This window comes from Serinus canaria, chromosome Z, assembly GCF_022539315.1.
Source record: "Serinus canaria isolate serCan28SL12 chromosome Z, serCan2020, whole genome shotgun sequence".
In the NCBI taxonomy this organism is placed as follows: Eukaryota; Metazoa; Chordata; class Aves; order Passeriformes; family Fringillidae; genus Serinus; species Serinus canaria.
This window is the reverse complement of record NC_066343.1, coordinates 24203001-24225539: the sequence shown is the minus strand read 5'-3', so window position 1 is coordinate 24225539 and position 22539 is coordinate 24203001. Positions and strand designations below refer to the sequence as shown.

Genomic DNA, 22539 nt, shown 5'->3' with positions numbered 1-22539 from the left:
TCTTCCTGTGCTAGGTTACCTCTCCATGTAGTATTAGTTTGCAGTACCTTTTCCCCTTCCAATCATAATTCATAACTGCTCACACAGAACTTCCTTCGCCCTGGTCTCTCAGTTCTAAGGCTGCTGTGGAGGGGGATATTAGAGACTTCACTGAATATGCAGTAGTGCCTCTGCAGTTGACAGTTAGATCTGTACATTAGTTTTGCTTTTAGCAAGGAGGGTTTTTTGGTAAGAAAGTGTCCAGTCACTTCAGGGTACACAACTACAAGTACTCTATTCATCTGCAGTACAATCAGCAAGGTTAGAAGGAGAATGTCTGTCAACAATGACTTGTGTATATAAGAGCTGCTGATAAGTTTGCCCATTTTCAGCATTTAATAATTTGGATTCCACAGTCTGCATTTGCCCAGTTTGACTTCTGGGCTCTATGTGGTTGTAAGACAGTTACACACACAGTACAAGGACTGTAGTAAGTGTATGTGTCTGCGAAAATGACTCCCAAGCCTGGAGTGTCTTTCTAATAACCCAGAAGCTACACTTACAGTTTACTATACCAGGCACTACCTGTTCATCCTGTAGTGGAGTAGAGTCCCAGAGCCATACTGGAATACACTGTGTCTCAGAATTAACTTCCCCAAATGCATGTTTTCTTTCAATTAAGTTTGCTGGAGGTAGTCTGTAATAGCTGCCTTTGTGTCCAAATCAGCCTTCACCCACACTCCACAAAGATCTTCATTTCTACTCAAAACAGTTCATCTGCCTAGCTGTAAGCCATGGTATTCTTCAGTTTAGAAAAATCTAGGTTAGTATTTGGAAATCCTGGATATTCTGATCATTTTTAATGGCTTGGGCCAGCTGATGACTTTGGAAAACTTCAGTTTATTGAATTTGTTCGGAAGGTGCAGCTATTCTAACAGTTCCTTGCTGTTTGACATTCTGGGGTTTTTTTTCCCTTTCTGTAATAATCTATAAAGACCTATGTAACTTTTCTTCAACTTGCATGCTGTTGGTCTGGAAGGGTTGGTCAGAAGTGACATGAACTGATGTAAATTAAATTTTGTAAATCTTTCTTTCTTCAGTGCCTTACGGCGTGGGAGTCAATTATACCACTATTGCAAGACAAGCCAGAGACCAAATAAGAAGTACCTTCATGGACAGTCTAGCACTTCTGTGCTCAATACCACTAGTCATACTGGAACTGTATGGAGGACAGTTTTTGTTAAGTTAACTGAAATGACAGCTGCACTTAGTTTTTCAGAGTATTTGTTCCAGCCTATTTGAATTTTTTTTTCTCAATTTTTGTGTTTAAACTGGGGTATGTTTCATCTTTTTGCGTTATCTTGAATGGTTCCTTCTTTATTCTCTGGAGTGATTGGGGTTCACAGAGAAAGTGCATGGGGATCTTGCTAAAATTTACCTCTCTAGTCTGGAGGAACTGATGAGTGGAACACTAAAAAGATGAAAATAAAACTCTCAAGGTGCCAAATGACATCTTTATTACCATTCTGTTTTGTTTGCTTGAAAAAAAATATTTCTATGATACAGTACTCCTTAATCAATCCTTATGTTTTTTGAGTTTTTGTTTTTGGTTTGTTTTTTTTTTTTTTAATGGACAAGGAAAGGCTGGGAAAGAATATTTTCTGTTTTGCTACCACCCATGTGCTCCATCTGGATGAAATGATCTCTGTAGACTTTTCTGTCCAGGAGTCAGGCTGGTTCTAGACAGACCATACCAACACCAGCTTCAGAGAGCTGGTGATGGAAGCATGAACTGTGGTTTTTGTGAGTGTGGCATGCTGTTGGTTCATACTGAGTATCTTTGTTTACCTTGGTGATTATGAAGTAATGTCAGTTGACTGAAGTGTACTTGTGACTGACTTGGGGATGAAAACCAGCCTTTCAGGGGCTGTGGGAATGGGGGAGGAAGTATGGGTCTTTAATACACCGTGCTTTATATATGGGTTTTACTGGAGCCATTTTAGGCTTGGTCACCTAAGATGCCTGCTGTAGTAAAAGTAGAACTCTTTTCTTTCCCCATGCTTTCTTTGCTGTAGTAAAAGTAGAACTCTTTTCTTTCCCCACGCTTTCTTTGCAGCAGCCAAAAGACAAAAGGTGTCAAATGCTTCCTTCCACCAAGCATCAGAGTGTGTGAAACTTGCCTTAAATGGGTTGGTGGGGGATAGGTGGGTACCCTATTACGTTCATACCTGTCTCTGCTGAACCACATGGCAAGTCTTTTAGGACTACTTTTGTTACAGATCTCTTTTCTTAGTAGTTTCTGTTGGCCTTTAGAATTGCAGCTGCTTCTGCAAGTCCCCTTTTTGTCCTTGCTCTTGCAGTCCAACCTCCAAGTAAATGCCTGCTTAGGAATGTTAATGGCCTTAGGAATGCTGACATGATTTAACCATCCTAGTGAGGGGGGTTGGGACTCACATGAGTGTAATACTGGGATTTAGGGCAATAAATAACTCTGTGCTTACTGCTAAATTGGAGTGATTACTTGTTCTCTGGCAACGTTCTTACAAAGAATGTGAGCAGTGATTGATTTTGTGCAACTTCTCTGTTCTCCTGTAACAACCCACCAGGTACTAGTCTGATTTGGAATTTAATTCCTTCATAAACACCAACTGAACTTGCAGCCACCCTTCTCAGCCTGGTGGCCTTATGGAACTCTCAAAATAGTTGTTGCAGCACTGTGGTAGCTATCAGGCTAATGAGATGGTGCTCTCTGCATAAAAAAGTAAAATATAAGACTTTTTAAGAAATTTTTCTTTTTGGCTCAGCCTTCATTGACAACTCTGTGTACTAAGCAGTGTTTCTTGTTTTAAGATCAGTTTGTCAATATGCACTTTCTGGTGTAAATGAGCTCTGGTTTAAGTTACTGTTATGTTCAGAATCACAGACTCCTCTTGTTCAGGGGAAGTACTTAAGGGGATCATCTTGAAGCAATCTAGAATAAGCACTTGCATACTATCCAACAGCCTGTCCTTCAGCATTACGTCTTCCCCATTTTCCACAAAGAAAGATCAACATGCTTTTTGAATTAGTTCAAAAAGAATGTGGAATAAATGGAATTTTGTAGTTGACTCTACAACATCACTGGGACTCAAGCAAAATATATTTTAAACTAATATTTAGTCAGTCCTCCCACCATGTTATTAAAATAAACATCGCAAGATGAGTAGAAAGAATAGTGATTTCTTTCCTACAGGTGGTTTCATCTGATGCCTTACAACACTAAGGGACTCTTACTGCTTTGCTTTATGTCAAACTGAAGTGAGTGTTGCTTCTGGGGAGTTCAGCAATTAACATCACAGCTGTTCAGTGGAAGCATAATGGACAGTGGAGAGTACCAAATGAAGTTCAAATTGCCATGTAGTTGATGAGGCTGGAGCTACTGAAGATCAAGCAGTCTTACGTGATCTGGACCAAAACCTCAAAGCTCTTACAAGGGAAGTAAAACTTGACATACAAAGGAGAACTCCTCTGCAAGAATTGCTGCAGTGTAATACGGGTGTGCATAGGTGGGTCTTGGTTCCTACAGACTGTGGAGTGGTCTGTTCTAACGAAGAGCTGTTGTAAATCACAAGGTTACTGAGGGAGAGGCTGTGAGAGAGGTGTATGGAGTATCCTGACTGTGATGTTTGGGGCAGCCATGCCAGTGAGGAAAAGTACAAAAGTTGCAGGAAATTCCTGTACATGTGCAGAGTGACACTTGTATCACATAACTGCTGCTGGAAGGAGGTTGAGTCCTGAACTGACAGTGGAACTCTTAACATGTTATCCTGTAGTCCTTATAGAATGAAAGTCTTTACTTTGGGTGGTCTACACTTTCCTGAGAGAAACAGATCATGTTGGTAAAAGGAAGCAGAAATAATGCAGGAGCTTCATCTTTGAGTAACTTGTTGAGTGTTAAGTCACTAAAGATGACTCTCTGCATGTGCATCAAAATGACCAAAAGTAGCTGGTGCCCTTTTTATGAGCCTGTTTAAAATGTGGTTCCTTCAGCAGTCCTTAAATCAGCCCAGTTTTCCTCATAATCCATAGCCAGGGCAAGGCCTTCACAGTGGATGCGTAATTCACTGCTGCCCAGTTACTTCTATATAGTTTCTGTGATGTTTGTTTCTTCTGTTAAGTGGCACCAGCATAATAAAGCAGGCACTGAGCTCTTGTTTCTGTGCTCAGTAATGAACCATGCATTGTTCATGTATCCCTTTATCAGGATCTAAATCTTGCAATAAACATAGATGTTAAAACATCATGGCTTTTTCAGGTATACATTGAAAAATGAAAAGGTAATATGTGTAGCCCTAAAGACACAAACAGTTTTGGTGTGAGTTATAGTAAAGAATAAAGTATGATTCTTCACTGAAATCTACTTGGATTTTTGCTGCACTAAAACTTATGCTGAGGATAGAGTAGTGGAATAACTGATAGAAACAAAGCAGGAGTGGCAGAGACAGTTCTCAGGAGGCACTGTGCAGTAGCCTTGAAGCAATGGCTCTGCATAGCCTGTTCATGACACATTTCTTCAGGTGTCAGTCCTGCAGATGCAAGGGTACAAAAGAATTCTTTCCCAGTTAGCAGGGACTGTTCAGTAGTTTAACAGGAGCCATGCTTTGTTTAAACTTGCACAGTTTAGCTGGATATCATTATGATTATTGTTGCAGACTGTTGAAAATCCTTGTCCTGATTATAACTGGACAAAATTGTATAGACTAAATTAACTCATTAGATGTTCTGTCATCTTAAAAGTTGAAGGTAGAACATTCTTTCTTTGGGTATATTAACTTTTACTACAACAACACGTAGGGAAAATCAGGACTTTTTTTAAAGACAGGCAAGCTGCTACTACTTGTTGGAATTTTTATTTTTCCCTCTTGTGAAGAAAAACTGGGGATCACAGGAATAAACTTGCCTTTTGGCAGACTGAATGTGGCATTTAAAACTTTTTGGGAGTGCTGTTGAACCAATTTACAAATGAAAATGGCAGTGTTATTTCTCTGCTTAGCACTTCAAAGTCTTGCTGAAGTATCTGACTTGTAGAAGTACTTAGTAATGAATTGGACAAGTTTTAAGGTTACATGCCTAAAGCACAGTAAATTTGCAGAGATCAATGAGCTTTCCAAAGAGATATAAGTAGATCACCTTATGTAAATGGCATGCTAAGACAAGGCTAGTCACTGTCCTAGACTACTTTGAAGGTCTTGGAATTCTATGCTATGAAGCTAAGCCATTTCCTTAACCCTGGTGCTGGGATATGTATCCATGCCTTCAGATCAGGCTGCAGCATTGTGGCCAGTGCAACATTCCCACTGCACAAGGAGACAGGTTGCTGAAAGCCAGTCTTACAATAAGAGTCAAAGGGCTTTTGTCTATAGTACAGAAAAATAAAGAAGCACCATCCTTGTTCACACTTCTTGTGCCTGTATCCCTTTGACCCTCCCTAAGGTCTGGAGAGTTCTGCCATGCAGGTGAAGGCAAGCTGGCTGTGAGCTTCACACACTGTGTAGAAGGTGTCAGTGATAGGGATCAAATGGTGCTGGTTCCTTGTCCAGACTCCTCTGCTTTCACTCTGTAAACCCACTCACTAGAACTAGAGTCACTGTTCATACCTTTAAAATACAAAATGAAAGCTGTGAAATACTTGTCTCTGTGTGAATTAGCTAGTAAACAATGTAAAAATTGGAAGGAGGCTTTTGTTTCCTGTACTTGGTCAAATCTGGCAACTATGCTCTTGTTCAGACTCACAGGCTAGGAAATGTTGTCTTGCCTTCTGGTGCTGGCATGTTTCTATACCCTCTCATATATCTCTTTAAATATACTTTGTGCATTGTTTACTATGGAGCTAGTATTGATGGAGAAAAATGCTTTGAGGTAAAACTGTTTGTAATTCTCTATTACTGTGTACATTTTTTTTTAATGCACCATTTGTTTACCTCAATTAATTTAATGGAATGGACCAATAAATGTGTTAAAAGATGACTCCTTTACTTAGAATAAAGTTTCATTTTTTTTTTGCGGTCTTCACTGGTGAAATGATGCATGTGCTTATTTTGCTAAGCAGTTTACTATCTTACTGCAAAAAATACCCTTCCCCTAAAATCTTTTCCATGGTTGATCTAAATAGAAATCATCTGACCTGTTGTTGCGTTACTTCTCATACTGAAAGTGAAGGAGCTGAGGAAAGATTGCGGGGGGGGGGATGGATAGGGGTGGGGGACAGGGTGACAGCAACTTCCTCAGAGGAAGAGATTGTGTAATGATGAACCAACTTCTACTTGCTATACCCATTGCTCGATCTGAAGCTGCCTGATTTGCCTCCAGATTATTTCAGTTATTCTGGGCTTTTAACTTCCCTTTACTTAGTCCTGGACATTGGAAGCCACTTAATCCTTCTTAGTTCAATTAGCCTGTAAGCAGACACATCCTTGTGAGACATGCCACACTTTTGACTCATGCTTCGATTTATGTGACATCATCTCATTGCTAGTTGCTGTATTGTATGAGGTTCCTTTCCAACCCAGATAAAAGCTGAGGTAACACAGGGACTATTTTATGGTATCAGTGTCCCTACACTTCGTATATCCTGTAGGAGCTGTGTGCTGCACTTAGCTGTTCTTAACCTGTGACAAGAGTAGCACACAGTGTGGTGCTGTGAGTTGAAACAGCAGCATTAGCTCTTGAGTCTTAGTTCTCGAATGAGTTCTGTTGAAGCATTGTCCAGGGACAGTCTGACATTCTCCCAGAAATCAGGGACATGAACATCTGTTCAGAGGTGTTTTATTGTAGGGATTACTAAAATTCTGTTAATCTTACTTATTTTTATGGTGCTATTTCTCTATTTAATGGTCTTGTACATAACACTAATTGTTTGGGCTGCTGACCTCTGCAGGAGGTGGAGAGCCGGTGTGTCCTGCTGATGGTCCTGTGCACGTGGCATGTGGCTTGCAGCCCTGTTTCATCAGCCAAAGCCACAGAACTGCCCTGAGATTTCTGAATGAACAAACAAGAAGGAACTAATGGAAAACCAATCCTCTGATTTCTGCTTCCACTCTGAATGATGTCTCTGGAAATGCCATTTTCATTTCTAGCCTATATCCTTGTGCCTCTTTGGTATTCCTGACCAGCGCAGCAAAGAGCAGAATGCTCTGAGGACTGCTGGTGTGCAATAGCTAATACACGTACTCTGCAGGATGGGGTGTGTGCTGCAGAAATAACAAGGCAAACATCTCTTCCTGGATGAGCTTAGTGGCTGAGAGGTTGTGGCGTGTTGTGAAGTGGAAATATAAATGATATGTAACCTGTTGTCTTGGTAGGGACTAATGATAACAACCAGAAGATGCCTCTGTTATTCAGTCAGAATCTCAAGGGAGCCAGTGGTTGACCGTTGTTTGATGGCCACAAAGCTGTAAAGAGCAATAAAAAATGAAGATAATAAGAATTAGCAAGCTACCTTCTCAAACTGGAGTTTGCTCTTTCCACATCTATGTCTTAAACTTTGCCAGGGTACCTGAAGCTGGCGTCATGCTAATGGCATTCCTCTCAATGGTCTGCCAGCCTCTGTTGTGTGTATTCAATGACATTGGCACCATCTGTCCTCCTTCATTGCTAGCTACTCAAATGCTTTCTAATACAGGTTCCAAACAGAAGTACCATTATCAGTACAAAATAATAAAATATGATAATGGTACTTCTGTTTGGAACCTGTATTAGAAAGCATTTGAGTAGCTAGCAATGACCCCTTTTAGAGAGGGGGCTGCATATAAGAAAGAAGTCTTTCATGTCTGGAAGATCTGAGGAGGAAAGCAAAGCCAGGGGAATGATGAGTAGGAAGGTGCCTTCCTCACAGTAGTAGTCCTGAAGACACTGATTGTCAAATGCATTCACAAGCCCAGAAAGCATTTGGTGCTCTGGATAAAACAGAGGTGGAGGAGCTTTCCTTACAGGCTCTGCTTCCTGTCTAGGTGGTAGAGCTGAAGTCAGTATACATAGTGCTTTTAGATTTTGTACTACTGTATTTTGTTTAAACCACAGCAGAGCTAGGCAAGTGTTTTGCCTGGAATCAGGCATTAGCCTATCCAGTATGTGCCTAACATCTGAATGAAGATATTGTTGTTATGTGGATTAAATACTGACATTATCACAGTTCACTTCATACAGAAAGAATCTTACTGTTTCTAGTAAAGCAACAAGCTGGAGAGTCCTGGGGAGGCTCTAATGGACAAAGTAAGACTTGGAGGAAGATCCTTCAAAAATTCTGTCAGAGTTGGTAGAGTGGTTGTTTCAGCTTTCTCTCTTCAAATTAAGCTGGTTTAGTGCTTAAAAGTTGTTCCTGAAATTGTACCTGTCAGTCACTCCACGGTGGTACAGTTGGGCAAATTCAATGGATGAGAAAAGTAACCTTTTCCTTCACTGTGGTAATAGTGTCTCTTTGAAACATTTGAGGAAGACTCAAATTATTCTTTTCTGTCTCAATGGGTAAGTAACATATAATGGAGTTTTTAAAAAACATTTTACTTTGTGTAGGGTTATTCCTTCATTCTACTTATTACTATTTTCACAGTACCAAACACTAACATTTGTGTGAATGCTTTGTTCCCTGGGATTATTAGCTGTTAAACTGCCAAATACTCTTCCTACAGCAATACATGTTACATTAAACAAAAATAAGATTTAAAAAAGCACTGCCCAGACATTGCAACTTACATTCTTTGAATCTCCTTGATATTTGTCAACTCATTTCTGCAAGTTTGTTTTCCCCCCCTTTTTTTTTTACATTCAATTGGTGGGGGGTGTTTTTTTCTTTTTAAAATTCTTCCCTATCTTTATTATAAACTTTAGACCTAGAATCAGGAAGTACAGAGAAAATACAACATGTCTTTTTGAACAAAACCTTTCCCATTTCTTACCCTAAAGAGAGGAGACTCAGGCAGCCAACTAGAAAAGACAAAATGAAGCAGAAGCCGCTGTACCAGTCCAGTGTGTTTTGATAGATCTTGTTGTAGACTGTAGATGTCACTACTCCTGTGGTGACTAAAGACAGCTGCAGAAGGACAAACACCTTACCTGTAAGACAGGAACATAGCTTGTTGCTGGAGATTAACAAACCAGCTGTGGTATCTCCCTGACAAATCCAGGATCACAATTGTGTAGTCATTGCTCCACTAACACCAGATGGCATGAGCTTGTATCTGCTTCTGTTCTAGAACAACAATTAAATAATTTTTCCTTCTTTTTAGTGTCAGACAAAAGATTCAACTGGAAAACTCTCTGTCTAAACAGTGTACATATATAGGTAGCTGCTTGTAAAAGCAGCAATAAACTGGTCAGTAAGTGCTCTTTTTCCTAGAGGCAGAAAAATAGTCTAGAGCTGACATCTTCAGAGAAATTTTAGTCAGGGTCTGCTTCTGGCAAGAAGAGTGGTTCACAGGATTGAAATTACAACATAACCTGAAATGGGGATGTGTGTGTGATTTGTATGATATTTCATGTGGAAGAAAGGCAGAAACTGAATTCTAGTTGAAACCACTCTTTATTGAAGGGTTTTTGTCATGGTAAATGAGTGAAAGGGAAATAACTCAGCCCAGCTGGGACTTGCAGACTGGGGGCAAGGTCAGGGCTGCGTGCTGAACTTGCTGCCCTGGTAGCCTTCTGCAGCCACTCAGTACCCGAGTGAAACTGCAACCAGAAGCCAGTGCTGCTCTGCTGCAGGGTCCTATTCGAGGTCTGGACTGACATTGTCATCATGTGCAATCCATATGGCTCAAGGTGGAGGTTAAAAACGTTTGATTTATAGTGAATTATTTGGGATGTGAGCTGTGCTGTTTGTGGCAGGTAGATGATTTTGCTATGGTGGACATTGAGGGAGCACAAGCAGTAGGAATAAACTGGTGACAGAGCAGTGTCGTGTTCATATAGCAGACAGGAAAAGGATGTGGAGAATGCAGAGGAAACATGTTTGGAGGAGGTATGAGCAGTTGTGGGCCTGTGGTGATGTTTGAATGAATGGCCAGTCCTGTATCTTGTGTCTAAATCTAGCTCATTGGGGTAAAAATGGTAGGCCTCAATATGCTGCTGTAAAATACACTTTACTAATTTTTAATATGTATTTTAATGGAAAAGAATTCCAGCTACTGTTCCAAGAAGGGTCAATTTTTATACAAAAGTTATTCTTTGTTGATAAATCAGGTGCAACAGGATCCGATTTAACAAACTGCCAAACACCTGAAGAAATGTTTAGAGAGCATAACTGAAAATAATATGAAAATAATCCATCCTTCCCAAAACTGGAAGTAAAAGAAGCCAGATACAAATGGTGTGAATATATATGATTATATAACAGTGCTCCAGCACAATGTCCTGCTTTTCTTGGTTCTCCCTGTGTTTTTGAGAAGCACCTAAGCTATTTTCCCCACTTTTGAACTATGCACTGATTGTAGTCTTTTGAAGTATGTGCTGAAAATTCTGTTGATAAGTGATGATGCAACCAAGGACAAGAAGACTGGATGTGAGAATCTTGTCCAGCAAGTTTCTCTGCTTCTCCCTTCCTGTTTGTGGTATCACTTGCTCTGGTATTATTACACAAAACAGAGATTGCAGCAGTAACTTACCTTTCTCTTAGTACTCCAGGCTGAATAAAGGGATTTCAGGGGGTTTTGGTTGGTAAGGTAACCAAAATACTCACCATAGGATGATCCTTCAACATGCTTGGACAACATGGACCTGATGGTTGGTAAGGGGATGAGGGCAAAAAGCATCACTGCCCGTGCTGTAATGAAATGAATTTTGAGTTATCCCCAGTATCTGCTCTTTGTGACCCAGCACAACCACTAGTTTTGAAGATTACATGCCTCTGGCTTGGGCAGGCATTTTGCTTCACCTTTTCTCCGCTAAAAAGAGCCACCTTTTGCTCCCATTAGAGGTCCTCTGCCCAGACTAGACACAGTCTCTTGTTCTCAGCCAGAAATCCTAGCATAGATGGTATCCTCCCTGTCCTTTGAGATCGTGAGGATGATGATTTAAGTTTTAATATGCAGAGAGCCCTCTGTACTACACAGCCTTGACAGGAACAGTACTTTTATAGCACTACATCTGTCTTGCATCTTGGTGCTTCTGGCTTGCAGTATTCTGTCTCTACTGTGAAAATTTATAGGGAACTGGAATTACCCTCCTGTCAGCAGAAAGAACCAGCCTCAGTGATGACTTGGTCTAATGTACCAAGGTGTTTCTGCAAGGCAGGGAATATGCATCCAACACACTGCATAGCAGCATATCTTCAGGATGAAAATGAGCTGAATTATTAAGAAAGCTTTTTTTTTACTTATTTTTTTATCTTTTTTCCCCAGCTTGATTGGCTGAACAAACAATCTTTTTAAATTTTCACTCAGTGTTTGGCTTGGTACACAAATAAAATATCATATAATCTTTTCCTTTAGAACAACTCTGTTTAATTTTCAATTTCCCATTCCCTGTAGGGACAGACAGAAAAATCACATCAGGACATTTATCTCCAATGTCTTTCTCACTTTGAGAAACAAAACCTTAAAGCCATGTAATAGATGATACTCTGTGAGATAGCTCTGGCACAATGAATGCAGTTCTTGGATTTTGTTTTTCATCATAGGTTAGCTCACAGAAGTAAACTTGCCTTTCTTTTATCATGGGATGTTGCCCCATCTATTGTTTCCTGTCCCTTAGTAATTTATGTAACATGCATGAGGTTTGTAAACTACATTATTGTGGTACTTTACAACACCAATGTTTCATTAAGTTTCCCACCAGCTGTAAGTGCCTTCATATGACAAAAATAAATCACATCTTAAGATGTCCACATAATCAGGAAGCTGTTGCAATTTTGCTTCTGTTGTAGACTTAAGCCTTGCCTCAGAGGAAGCAAGTGCCTCCTATTGCTGCAGTGATGCAGTCTCACTAGTTCAGGGAGTCAGCAACAATTCCCAGTCGCCCAGTGTGAGCACTGTTCTGCTCAGATCTGGTCTGTGACCAGCTGGGGAATTACAAGTCAATGAGCCTTAAACTAATCCTTGTCAGAGGTGTATGCCTCCTCAGGATATTGTAGAGTGCTGTCTTAAGAGTACTAAGGGAGATGTGGGGAAAGAGTAATAAAAAGAATGCTTTCTTGCAAATTGCTCCTGTGATGACGTGCCTAACTCCCTGCTTGCAAACTTGTCATGAAGCAAAGCAAACAGCCCTTCCAGTGACATTGAAACACCCGTTTCTCAACGTGTATTTGCTCAAGTGAGTGGCTGTTCAACTCACCAATGTAGAACAGGAATGTCCACTGCACGAAGGCCATGATGAGGGTGCCAGCGCTGAATGAAGCTACTCCAATCATGATCATGGTAATATCCCTCAGGTATCTGGAGAACACAAGTACCCCTAGGAAACTGGTAATGAAGATCACGTACCCAGCAGCATTGCCGTGGCCAATCTCCACAGCATTCCAACTTAAAGGTTCCCTGAGCAAGAACAGTGGGAGTACGTTCATGGCACCAACAACAGCCAGGTCATAGAGGATTGCTGCCACAAACAGCAGGATGATGATGAGCTTTGAGGGTGACACTGGACTGAAGATGCTGCTCTCTGAAGGCTGGGAGCTCCCTGCTACCACTGCTTCTGGTAGCTGACCACCCACCTCCTCTGCACTCTTGGCTTTGGCTGGGCAGGAAGCTGCTGGCTTGGGGACTGTGAGGACAAAAATGCTGTAGAGGAGACAAAAGGCATAGCAAGCAATGCTGCAGCATACCAGCACGGTGCCTTCTCCGTAGCGGTCACTGAAGCCAACGAAGAGGTAGCCAGATGCCATGCTTCCCAGAAAGCCAGCCAGGCCATACACCAGCTCAATAATGATGAGCCTCAGAGACCTCTTGCTTTCAGAGGACCCCAGGGCTCCCAGAGCCATGATGCCTGCCCAAAGTGTGGTGAATCCTCCTGTCAGCCCATTGAAGGCAGCAGCCCCATACATCACTTCCACAGGCCAGTCCAGAAGAATCAGGAGGAGCAGGAGAGTTTTGGAGCCCAAATAACCAAGAAGAGGGAAGCAGATGGGGATCTTGCGATGTATCCTGTCCCCCAGCTTGGACAAGCCATAGGCGGACACCAGCGGGCTCAGGCCCAGAACTAGGTTGTAGATGATATAAAAATTAGATAGAGCCTTCTGCTGGGCATCTTCCAGGACGTGGGAGGGAGCAGTGCTGTTGGTCTGGTTGTAGTAGTTCTTCACTATCAGCAGCAGTGCTGTGTCATAGAAGGCACTGGCCACTTGGGAACCTGCGACCACTGGCTCAATCCATGTCCTCATTGCCATTACTGCCACCATGCTGCTAGCCGCCACCTCTTCTTGGAGAGAGCTGCTTCCAGCAGCATTTGAGGAAACAGCACGTGAGGAAACAGCTCCTCAGAAGGTCTGCTCTGGAGGCATGTCTGGAAACAAGCAGCGAAAGGTCCGCTGGGCTGCACAGGACCGGAGAGTTGTGCAAGGGATGATCTGGCTGGCAGGATACTCACAGCTCACCTTGCTATGTGTACACACACCTGCACATCCCTGCGCTGCTCTGAGCTCTGGCTCACACATGGGAGACTTTTGTACAGCCAGAGAACGCCCTGCAGTTGTCAGCTGCTGCTGCTCCTCTTCCTGGTGTAGTTTCAACAGAGGTCAGATGATCTGGGGAATTTCTCTCTCCCACAGTAGGAAGTGAAAATACCCTGATAAGTAATTGCTGTAATTTGGGGTGGTGTTTTGTTTTTTGTTTGTTGACTTTTTTGGGTGGTTTTTTTCTTCTTTTGGTATCCTTCATGTGTCAGAGAACTCTCAGAGTGGTCATGGGGGCAGGGAATGGCTATGTGCCTTTTTATCAGGTAATTTATGAATTCCCCTTTACTGCCAGCTCATTTTTCTTTTTTCTACACAAATATATAATTCTCTCTTTTGCTTTCACCTGCTTCTGTCTTCCCTGTTGCTGCATCATGCCCCTTATGTCATTGTTGTTTCAATAATGCAGTCAGGAAATTACACCAAAAAGAAATTAAAAGGGAAAAGGTCTATTTCTGGTAATCTGTCTCCTTTGGCTGGCACTCTGCTTGCTGCATCCTTTGGCTTTTCAATGTGGGAATTTGCAAAAGGAGGCAATTTATCCAGAGGCATCAATGACCACCGTCTCCCAGTAATCAGCCAGCTCACCTGCAGGCTGAGGTGGGTGAGAGTCCACCTCTGGAGAAGAATTTTCCAGCTCTAGTTCCTCAGGGACGTGGTTGTGCATCTCTGCAGGTGGTTATTTCCACTGACTCTCAAGCCTTGCAGCTTGAAGTCAGTTTCCAGTTTTACTGCTGCCTGAGGGGCAGGTAAAGTGACCCACTCAAGCAGGGCCCCCTGGGCACAGCAGAGCTGCTAGCCAGAGGCACAAGAAGCTCTTGGACCAGGATGTGGTGCAAGCAGGCTGCCAGCTCCAAGGACAACGCTTGCAGTCCCAGCTGCGGGAAGTACTTAAAGGATATTTGGCAGTCTCAAAAATGCTAACTTAAATGATAATGATCTCATTCTGTACTGCTTTAGTGAATCATAACAGGCAGAATAACAATCTGTTCTAGGAAGATTTACACTCATTACTTTAAAAATAAATTACTGATGAATTTGAAAAAACAATGTTAAAGCCTCCATCTGTTGGACTCTTTGTTGACTCAGGTGACATTTATTCAATGACATGGCTCAAGAGTTTCTTTTTTTCATTCTGTTTGGTTGTGCAATAATTTTTGGCTTATATTTCAAATACAGAAAGAAAGGTACAGGATCTAACAGGGAAAGGAGTGGGGAACTGACCACCAGAATGATTTGCTCTAGAAAATTCCACCTTCATCACAGAATTTTTTGTTAGACCAAAAGGCTCTTAGCCAGCTCTAAATTGTATGTGTTGTGCCAACAGCTGCCTTTTTTTCTTTTACCCAGATTAGCTGCAAAAGGTATCTAGTTTCTTTAGCTTTTATTGAAAAGTAGGACAGGTCTTTTCAGCAAACCCCTGAAATACTTCCAAAGGACGGAAATTCCAGACAGCCTTACTGAAAACCCCACAGCATCAGCCTGTGACCAGTTTAAGCAACAAACGCAACCAAAGGAATTGCCACATTTTACTTCACCCAGGGAGCCTTGTGTCTCCCACCAGAATTACAGGGAGAGACAAATTACTTGTCCCATTCAAGCTTCAGTTTGGGACATGGGTCTGGTGCAAAGGAGTCAAATTGGAGTGCAGAGGTGTGTTACAGTCACTGTGCTTGAGACACTGCAGATCTGCTCCATTCCTACACGAGGGATATTTTTCCTCCACACTTTGTTGCACATACAGATTGCTTGGCTTATTCAGCCAACTCTTTTCCGGCCCAGGTAGCCAATGAACTGTGATAAATGTAACTAGAGATCTCATGAATTACGTCTATGTGTCTGGGACATTCTGTGTGTTCACTCACGTTAAATGTACTTTTTAGAACTAGTTCTCATGGAAGGATATATTTCCATGTCAGTAACTGCAAAACAGCAAGTGCTAAAGTAGGGGTTTAGCTCAGGCTCCAAAACATTTACTACTGCAAAACAATTTTCACAAATAACATATTCATTTGATGCCACCAAGTCTTCAAAATTACTATTACCTAGTAATTTTTCAGAGCCCCCTGTTCTTATATTACTAGTAGTTATAGGGACATTTGCATCTGTTTTAAAATATGTTCATGCAGCATAAGTATGGTGGAGCCTTGAGAGAGCGGCCCTTGACATTTAAGAAAAATGTAGGCACATAATCAGAGACTGTCTTAACAACAAAAATGCAGTGGTGTAGTCTGCTGGAGAAGGACTACACTGTTTTAGGACATTTTTCTCTAGAGTGGTCTTGTCTGGAGGTTCACTAGAGGCAGACTCAACACATGTTTCACCAGCTCTTCAAAGTCTGTCAATCTGGCCAAACCAGAGGTGTTTTATGTTTCTCTGTGGTGATGTTTCACATTCCTCTGCTGCTTCTTTCTTCCTCAAACCATTTACGGCAATTCCATCACTTTTTCTTTGTGAACAGAGTTGCCATAGGGATTTCAGTATGCTGTGGGACCTGGGCTACACAAGTAACAGCACTCTGGAACTTGGTCTTCAGCGTTCCTTGTCTGAAGAGGTCATTTTGACATCCAGGACTGCAATCCAATGTGGGCAAGTAAGCCCTCTTTATCTCTCTCCCCTAAGCCTGCTAATAGGATCTGTGATTTACAGTCCTTGCCTGGCAAGGCATTTTGCCACCAACGTGGTAAATCAGCTCTAACTCCTCCTCTTCCTACTTGGTATGTGCAGATAATCCTCTCCACTCTGGCTTTGTGATAGTGGTAAAGTGAGGAAACATGTCTAGGAACTGTAAAGTGCCTGGGTCTGATCCTGGATGGAGCTGCAGCCCCATTACAACCCCAGAGGGAGGGAGAGTTGGTTGAAAACACTGGGGAGAAGCAGCTGTTTTAGTGATGGCTGGTTTTTCTTTGGAAAATACTTCATCAATGACCAAAGCATTCTGAGGTTTGAGAGACTGGCTTCCTTGGTGGCTGCCATCTAATTAAATACAGCCCCTGTCCTCACAAGGTGTGTGGTTCTGCTTGCAGGGATGAGGGAGATGGAGGGAGAATGGGAGCTGTGTGGAAAGCCAGGGGCACAGGGATGCAGCATTCTAGTCCAAGGCAGTTGTCTTGCTGGATCTTGCTGGATCCACTGATGGTGGAAGCCAATGCCCAGGCTATGTAGAAAAACATCTAGCAGCCTTGTTTTGTGGCTCTGAGAAACAACATCAAGGTTGTTTGGGCACTCAGGAGGCTGGTGTCAGTGTCTGGGGCACAACAGCTGGTAAATGCACCATTATTGTAATAAAATAAATTCAGGACCATGCCCTTACAGGTGCACCTGGAGGTGCCTCAGATACTGAGACCTCTGGGCCAGCAGTCTGGCATTTGGGAGTTGCAGCACCATCAGACATGTTGGGATCGTCTATGGAGACATCTGCTCTCCTCTGCTTCTCCTGGGAGGAAGAGGAAGCACAGGCCACGGGCAGTGGGAGCACCAGGGCACCTTTTCCCCCACTGCCTTCAGGCCTCACCCACTGGTCCATATCAGGAAAGTCCAGGGTGGTGTGCAGGCTACAGAAATGCTGGAGGAGGGATTTGCTGCAGGGAGAGACCTCATGGGGTACACTGACATGAAGGAGGGGAGGGGTGACCCCTCCATAAGGATAGGGAGATCTGCCAGCCCTCCTTTGGAAAAGGCTGGCACTCTCCACTGCTTCACTTTCAGAACAACACAGGAGAGCAGCTGCGAATGGCAGCACTGTCCAGTTTTCCTTCAGGACAGTCACTGGCTGATCCAGCAGCACCAGACACCTACATTCCCTTGCTTTCACCACCAGTCATCATGGTTTTCTCTATTTTTCTCATTCAGAATTTTCTGCTTACCTTGTTGGAGTCTCCTGTGGGCCTGTCCCCTGCTGAAAATAAAAACACACTATCCTCTGCAAGAAGAACACAGATGCTTTTTGCTGAGTCAGCTTTTCCCCCCCTTAGCTTGGGAAATTTGAGCAATTAATAGTCCTGACAGCTTACTGTGTGCCTCAGCATTAGTCCTCTCTATGGAAGCAGGAAAAAATAATTCTTGTAGTATCTGGTGTCTGCCTGATCAGCTGGACCACAGAACAAATTCTGCTGTTGCTCTTAGATAAGGCCCAGATAATCCTCACACTAAATGATTTTTTTTTTTGTGCACGTGCACATCCTCCTTTTTATTTATATTCATGCCTCTTTTTAAATTGTTGTCAAGTTATATATGTGTTTGGAACAGAAGCACTGCAAATTTTAGGAGTGTGCAGGCAGCAATGACCTTGAAAAATGGGATGAAATAAACTGTCCTAGCACTACAGCTTAGGCAATCCAATCTTGCATAATAGTGGATAGTCTGAAAAAATGAAATAGCTGTAGCAGAAACATGATTAATAAAAAATTTCACTGCTGAATGAACAACAGTCATTAATGTATAAAAACTTGGTTCAAACCCACAGAATTCCCTCGCAGGTCTGCCTCATATTTTGTTTTCCATTTAGGTCAGGAGAACTTTTTGGCAATAGTAAATCACCTGTCCTTAGAAGTGAGGGGAAGAAAGGCGAAAAGGAGAGCAAAGGAAAGAGGAGCATTGATTTTTCTGGTCTGATAGGACCTTTGCTAAATAACTCAGCCCTAGCCAGGTACAATTAGACGGAATGTGTATCTCTCCATAAGCCTGAAACTCTACAAGAAGTAAAAGTAGCTGGCAGAGCACATCAGGACAGTGGATAAAAAAAGGGATGAATCCACCCCATTTTCCTGGCTGAGAGGTGGAGACCATCAAAAGCATCATAAAAGCCTAAAGATACAGTCTCTGCATTTCTGCTTTGTGCAAGGCATAGTGCTTTTTCTGGAGAGGAGGGAAGCTATACATTTCTTTAAATCTTCTGGAGACACTCTTGCCTGGTAATCCATTCGTTTTCACCTGACAGATCTCAAGCTAGCTCCTTGCCTGGCTAAATTTCTGTTTTTCAGGCAGGTAAAGTTAACACTGAAGCCATCACTTGCAGTAAGCCCTCACTGACACACCAGACAATTAGAGCAGGCAGATGGTAACTCACTCCTTACACCCTCTCTCTGTTTACTCTGTTTATTCTGCTGGGCTGGGTCCTCAGTACAGAAACTGGCTATGGTTTTAGCAATTTAGATGTTTTAATTTTTTGCGCTGTTTTATGCAGAACATCCTGTCAAACACATTCAGTCATTTGTTAAAAAGAAAAAGCAAAACCCAAGAAATGGCATAGACAACCCAAAAGCTGCAGATGCTGTGGCACAATCCAGTGACCTTTCTAAGCTGTAGCACCCTTTTTTTCCATACAGCAGACAGCAGCTCTTCACATTCTTCACGTGGGCTGTGTTTACTCAACCTCAGCAGCTCAGAAATGAAAAACACAGGACACTCAATAGCAAGCTCTCCTTGATTACAGAGCACCCTCTGAGGGCCACTCACTCAGGCCCCTCAGCACAGGTGGGGGTGAGTGCAGAGTCCACACAGGAGGTTTTGGGCTACAAGGTTGCCTGGTAGTGCCCATCACCGTCTTCGCTGCAAACAGTCTCCCAATGCCAGCTGAGGATTTCCGGACCTGTGCAACAAGGCACAGCAAATAATAGGGATAACCCTGTTTATAACATGTACCATAGCCACACCTGGCTAATTATCCAGCTTGTTTTGAACTGGCAGGGTGGAGATGTCCCTGAGACAGAAGGGAAAGGCACCAGCATCCTCCATGAGGGTGGCTGGGAGGCTGTGGGGGAGATGTCCCTTCTCATTTTGCTTCAGGGCACCAGTGAAAAATGGCACCAGTGGTGTAATCTTCTGTGCATGGGTGGGCAAACTGCAGTCCTGGTGCTGGAGAAGCCTTACCTGGAAAACAAGGGCTTTTGAGGCTCTGTAACCCATGCAGAGGTGTCACCTCCACTCGAAACACAGGGAAGATGGAGTCTGCAGTTCTCCAGCCCCACAACTCTGCATCAGAGTGCTCCAGGGCTCCAGACTCTGGAGAAAGCTCATGTAGACAGTGCACACTACTCTGGAGGATGTTAGTTAGCACCCTCCCAGGGAGCTAATGAATGAACAGCCTTAGTAGATTTTGTGCATTCTTAGGGCTCCAGTAGATATATAAAAACATATTGAAAAAGACATTTAAGGGACCTAAATACTGCATCTCTTCTTTCTTTGCAGATCCTGTTTTAGCTGCAGGAAATTTTGGAGTTGAAGAGGGCTCCTGGGTAAAAGGCACTAGGGAAGCAAGAGAGTCCAGGCAGCTTTCCAGCAATATTGCTGCTGCTAACTTTTTACAGGCTGCATTTCTTCAGTGTCTAACAAGGACAGCTAAATATAAATATACATTTATACATGAATGTGAATTTTAAACTGTAGGGCAGGACAGATGATGTTATTGGCATTTGCTATTTCCTCAATGCTTCATTCCAGCACTGTGGAGTATTCAAGACTTCCCTGAGCTAAAACTTTCTTTTATGCTCCATTGTGTGGATGCTGAAATGGCCTCACTAGTCGAGAGCAGCACTGCTTTTTCCCACTACAGCCTCTGCATTTCTGGGCAATGGTTTCAAAGCTCCTGATTAACTGCACATGGGCAATGGGGAGACATGTCCCAGCTACTTTATCCATTTCAGCATGGCTTTGTACCTTGGTCACCACCACTGACTAGAACCAGTCATGCTCTGGAGGGGAGGACTGCCAGCTGTACTCACCTCCTGAAAGACTGCTAACACCAGTCATGGCAGGACCTGAGATGCTCCTGTTTGCTGAAGAGCAGCAGGACACAGCTGAGGGTCACGTCAGGAGCCCTCCAGAGGCCCGTGCTGCTCCTGCTCTGCTGTCGACGAGGCTGCTTTGCTGCCAGGGACCTTGTGTGGGGGATGTGGGGTCACGCCTCTCACTGCCACATGTGATGCACTTCCACACCACCACTTCCCAAGGGGAAACAGCTGTCACCTTCAGGGATTTTATATTGGACTTGACCTCCAAGATGCCAGTGGGAACTATTAGCAGCTAGCAAGTCATGTCTGGCAATGAACTTCAAGGCACCCTCTGCAAGGACTCATAACCAGGGCAGCCTAGGGCCTGGAGAATAAACTGAGCTCCTGACATTTTAAATCCAAACTGATTTAATATTTCTATACAGGAAGGGAACAAGAGATTAAACAGGATTGGAAAAATAGAGCGCACTGGGGTGCTGAAATGCTGTTTTGATCCTTTAGCGCTTGAGGATCTTTATAATAAATTCCTTGGAAATACCCAGCAAAGCTTAGACTATATTGACATTTCTTTTAATTTATAAACTCTGAGTCCTCACATCAATAAATTATGAGGCTCATGAAGAATGATATCATTCAGCTATTTCCTGATTCCCTTCTGCTGACTGACCAGCAAACAGAGGCTGAGAAGGACAGCTGAGCTGAATCTTGTCCACAACAGTACAGATCAGGCAGCAGGTGAGACTTATGCTGGAACTGACAAGAGGTTTTTTTGTGGTTTCTAGAGAGCTTGGGTAAATATGCTTTTTGCTGTATACTTTCCACCCCTGCTGAAACATTGCCTGATCATGCTTTCAGCTGCCTTCTGAAATGGCTTCCTCCATGAAAAATTCCCATCATCAAGATTTTCCCCTATTTATCTTTCTGTTTTCCACTGTTTATACCACTCTGACCTGCATTACTAATCCTTACTTTCTTTATACAGCAAGTCCCACAAGCTGGAATTACCTTTTTCTTTGAAAACTACCCTCTGCACCACACACAAGCTCAGCCTGCCTTCTGTTCAGCAGCTGTTTTCCTCAAACACAGCATTAAAGCAAAGCAGAAATCATGCCCTTTCAGCATGAGCAGTACAACAAAGAGAAGAACTTTGTTCCACGCGGCTCTCCCCCAACATCCTTTCCAGTCAGTCCCACTAACATATCCTCATATTTTATAGTACACTGGCACAAGCTCAGTCCATGAGCTTCCAGCTGAGTTCAGTGCTGTGTGGCCCTCAAAGAGCAAGGCCCTTACAGGTATATGGCTATCTAAGTGCTTTGGTACATTTGGATTTAGTCCATTTATGGTTTATCTCATGGTTCCCAGTTTATCCATCTTCCATGGGGTGGATAATGGGATGGTTTGGCAAAGGAGTGTAAATCCAGTGAAATGCCTGAGGAGAGGAGAACAGCCTTGGAGGGAGTCTGTCTGGGAGCTGATGGGGGCTCACAGTGGTGGTCAGTCAGGAGGCTCAGCATAGGCAGGGTGAGATATATCTGTGCCCACAGAAACCACCTAGTCTTGGTGCCCAAAACCAGCCATATTTTGGGGGTTATCATGTGGAAACCAGAAGGGAACAGCAGAAGGCAAGGAGATGGCAGGGAGCAGGAAAGGGTAATACTGTGAAACAAGTATTGTTGTATAGACACCTTGGGCTGGTGCTGTATCCCAAAACCATGGTCTTAGAAGCCTTCTCCAAGAGTGAGCAAGTGCCCTACTTTAGCATCTTCCTTCTTTCACTCCAATTAAACAGGGCTGAATACTTTCTGCCACCTCCACACGTTGTGGGTGTTACAAAGCTGTCCAGCAAGTCAACTCTCATTGCATGTCTGGAAACTCCACCTTTCTCTATGGAGTTATTGCTTCGCAGTCTCTTTCCCCCTTTCTCAGGAACTGCAAAAATTTTGATCACTGCAAAGTTTTCCAGCAACACTTTGGAAGCCTTATGTGAGTCCCATGAAAAGCTATTTCATCAAGGTCATGTCAATATCCATGTTTTTGCTAACATTTTCCTGGTTTAGTTTGTTTCAGTTGCAGCTTGAGGACTTGATGCTCATTTAATATAAGAGAGTTCAGATTTCCCAGATATTACAAGAGGAAGAAGTACTTGTGGGGGTCATTTGTACATAAGCGTCCTGGCTCACTCTGGGTCACCAG

At 43.0% G+C, this 22539-nt stretch overlaps 2 protein-coding genes across 2 annotated transcripts in view; one reads left to right on the top strand and one right to left on the bottom strand.

The window, feature by feature from the left end:
* The window catches only part of SNX30 (sorting nexin family member 30), a 51782-nt gene extending 45797 nt beyond the window's left edge, over nucleotides 1-5985 (top strand). Inside the window, exon 9 of the mRNA XM_009095071.4 lies at nucleotides 1080-5985. Coding sequence (XP_009093319.2) covers nucleotides 1080-1139 — 60 coding nt within the window. The 3' untranslated portion in view covers nucleotides 1140-5985. The remainder of the gene's footprint in view (nucleotides 1-1079) is intronic.
* A 782-nt stretch (nucleotides 5986-6767) lies between these two features.
* SLC46A2 (solute carrier family 46 member 2) lies at nucleotides 6768-14007 on the bottom strand. Its single transcript, XM_009095072.4, has 4 exons — nucleotides 12280-14007; nucleotides 10688-10771; nucleotides 8913-9069; nucleotides 6768-7409 (listed from the first exon to the last, which is right to left on the bottom strand). Exons 1-4 carry the CDS (start codon nucleotides 13337-13339, stop codon nucleotides 7352-7354), a joined length of 1359 nt encoding a protein of 452 aa, XP_009093320.1. The 5' UTR covers nucleotides 13340-14007; the 3' UTR covers nucleotides 6768-7351.
* Nucleotides 14008-22539: the final 8532 nt, after the last annotated feature.

What these genes read in the sequence shown, in the direction of transcription:
- SLC46A2 (XM_009095072.4), bottom strand. Translation starts at nt 13,339, where the DNA reads ATGGTGGCAGTAATGGCAATGAGGACATGGATTGAGCCAGTGGTCGCA. An exon ending in GACATTCCTGTTCTACATTG is followed by an intron (nt 10,772 to 12,279) that starts GTGAGTTGAACA and finishes ATTTCATTACAG; the next exon opens with CACGGGCAGTGATGCTTTTT. An exon ending in TGTTGAAGGATCATCCTATG is followed by an intron (nt 9,070 to 10,687) that starts GTGAGTATTTTG and finishes CCTGTCTTACAG; the next exon opens with GTAAGGTGTTTGTCCTTCTG.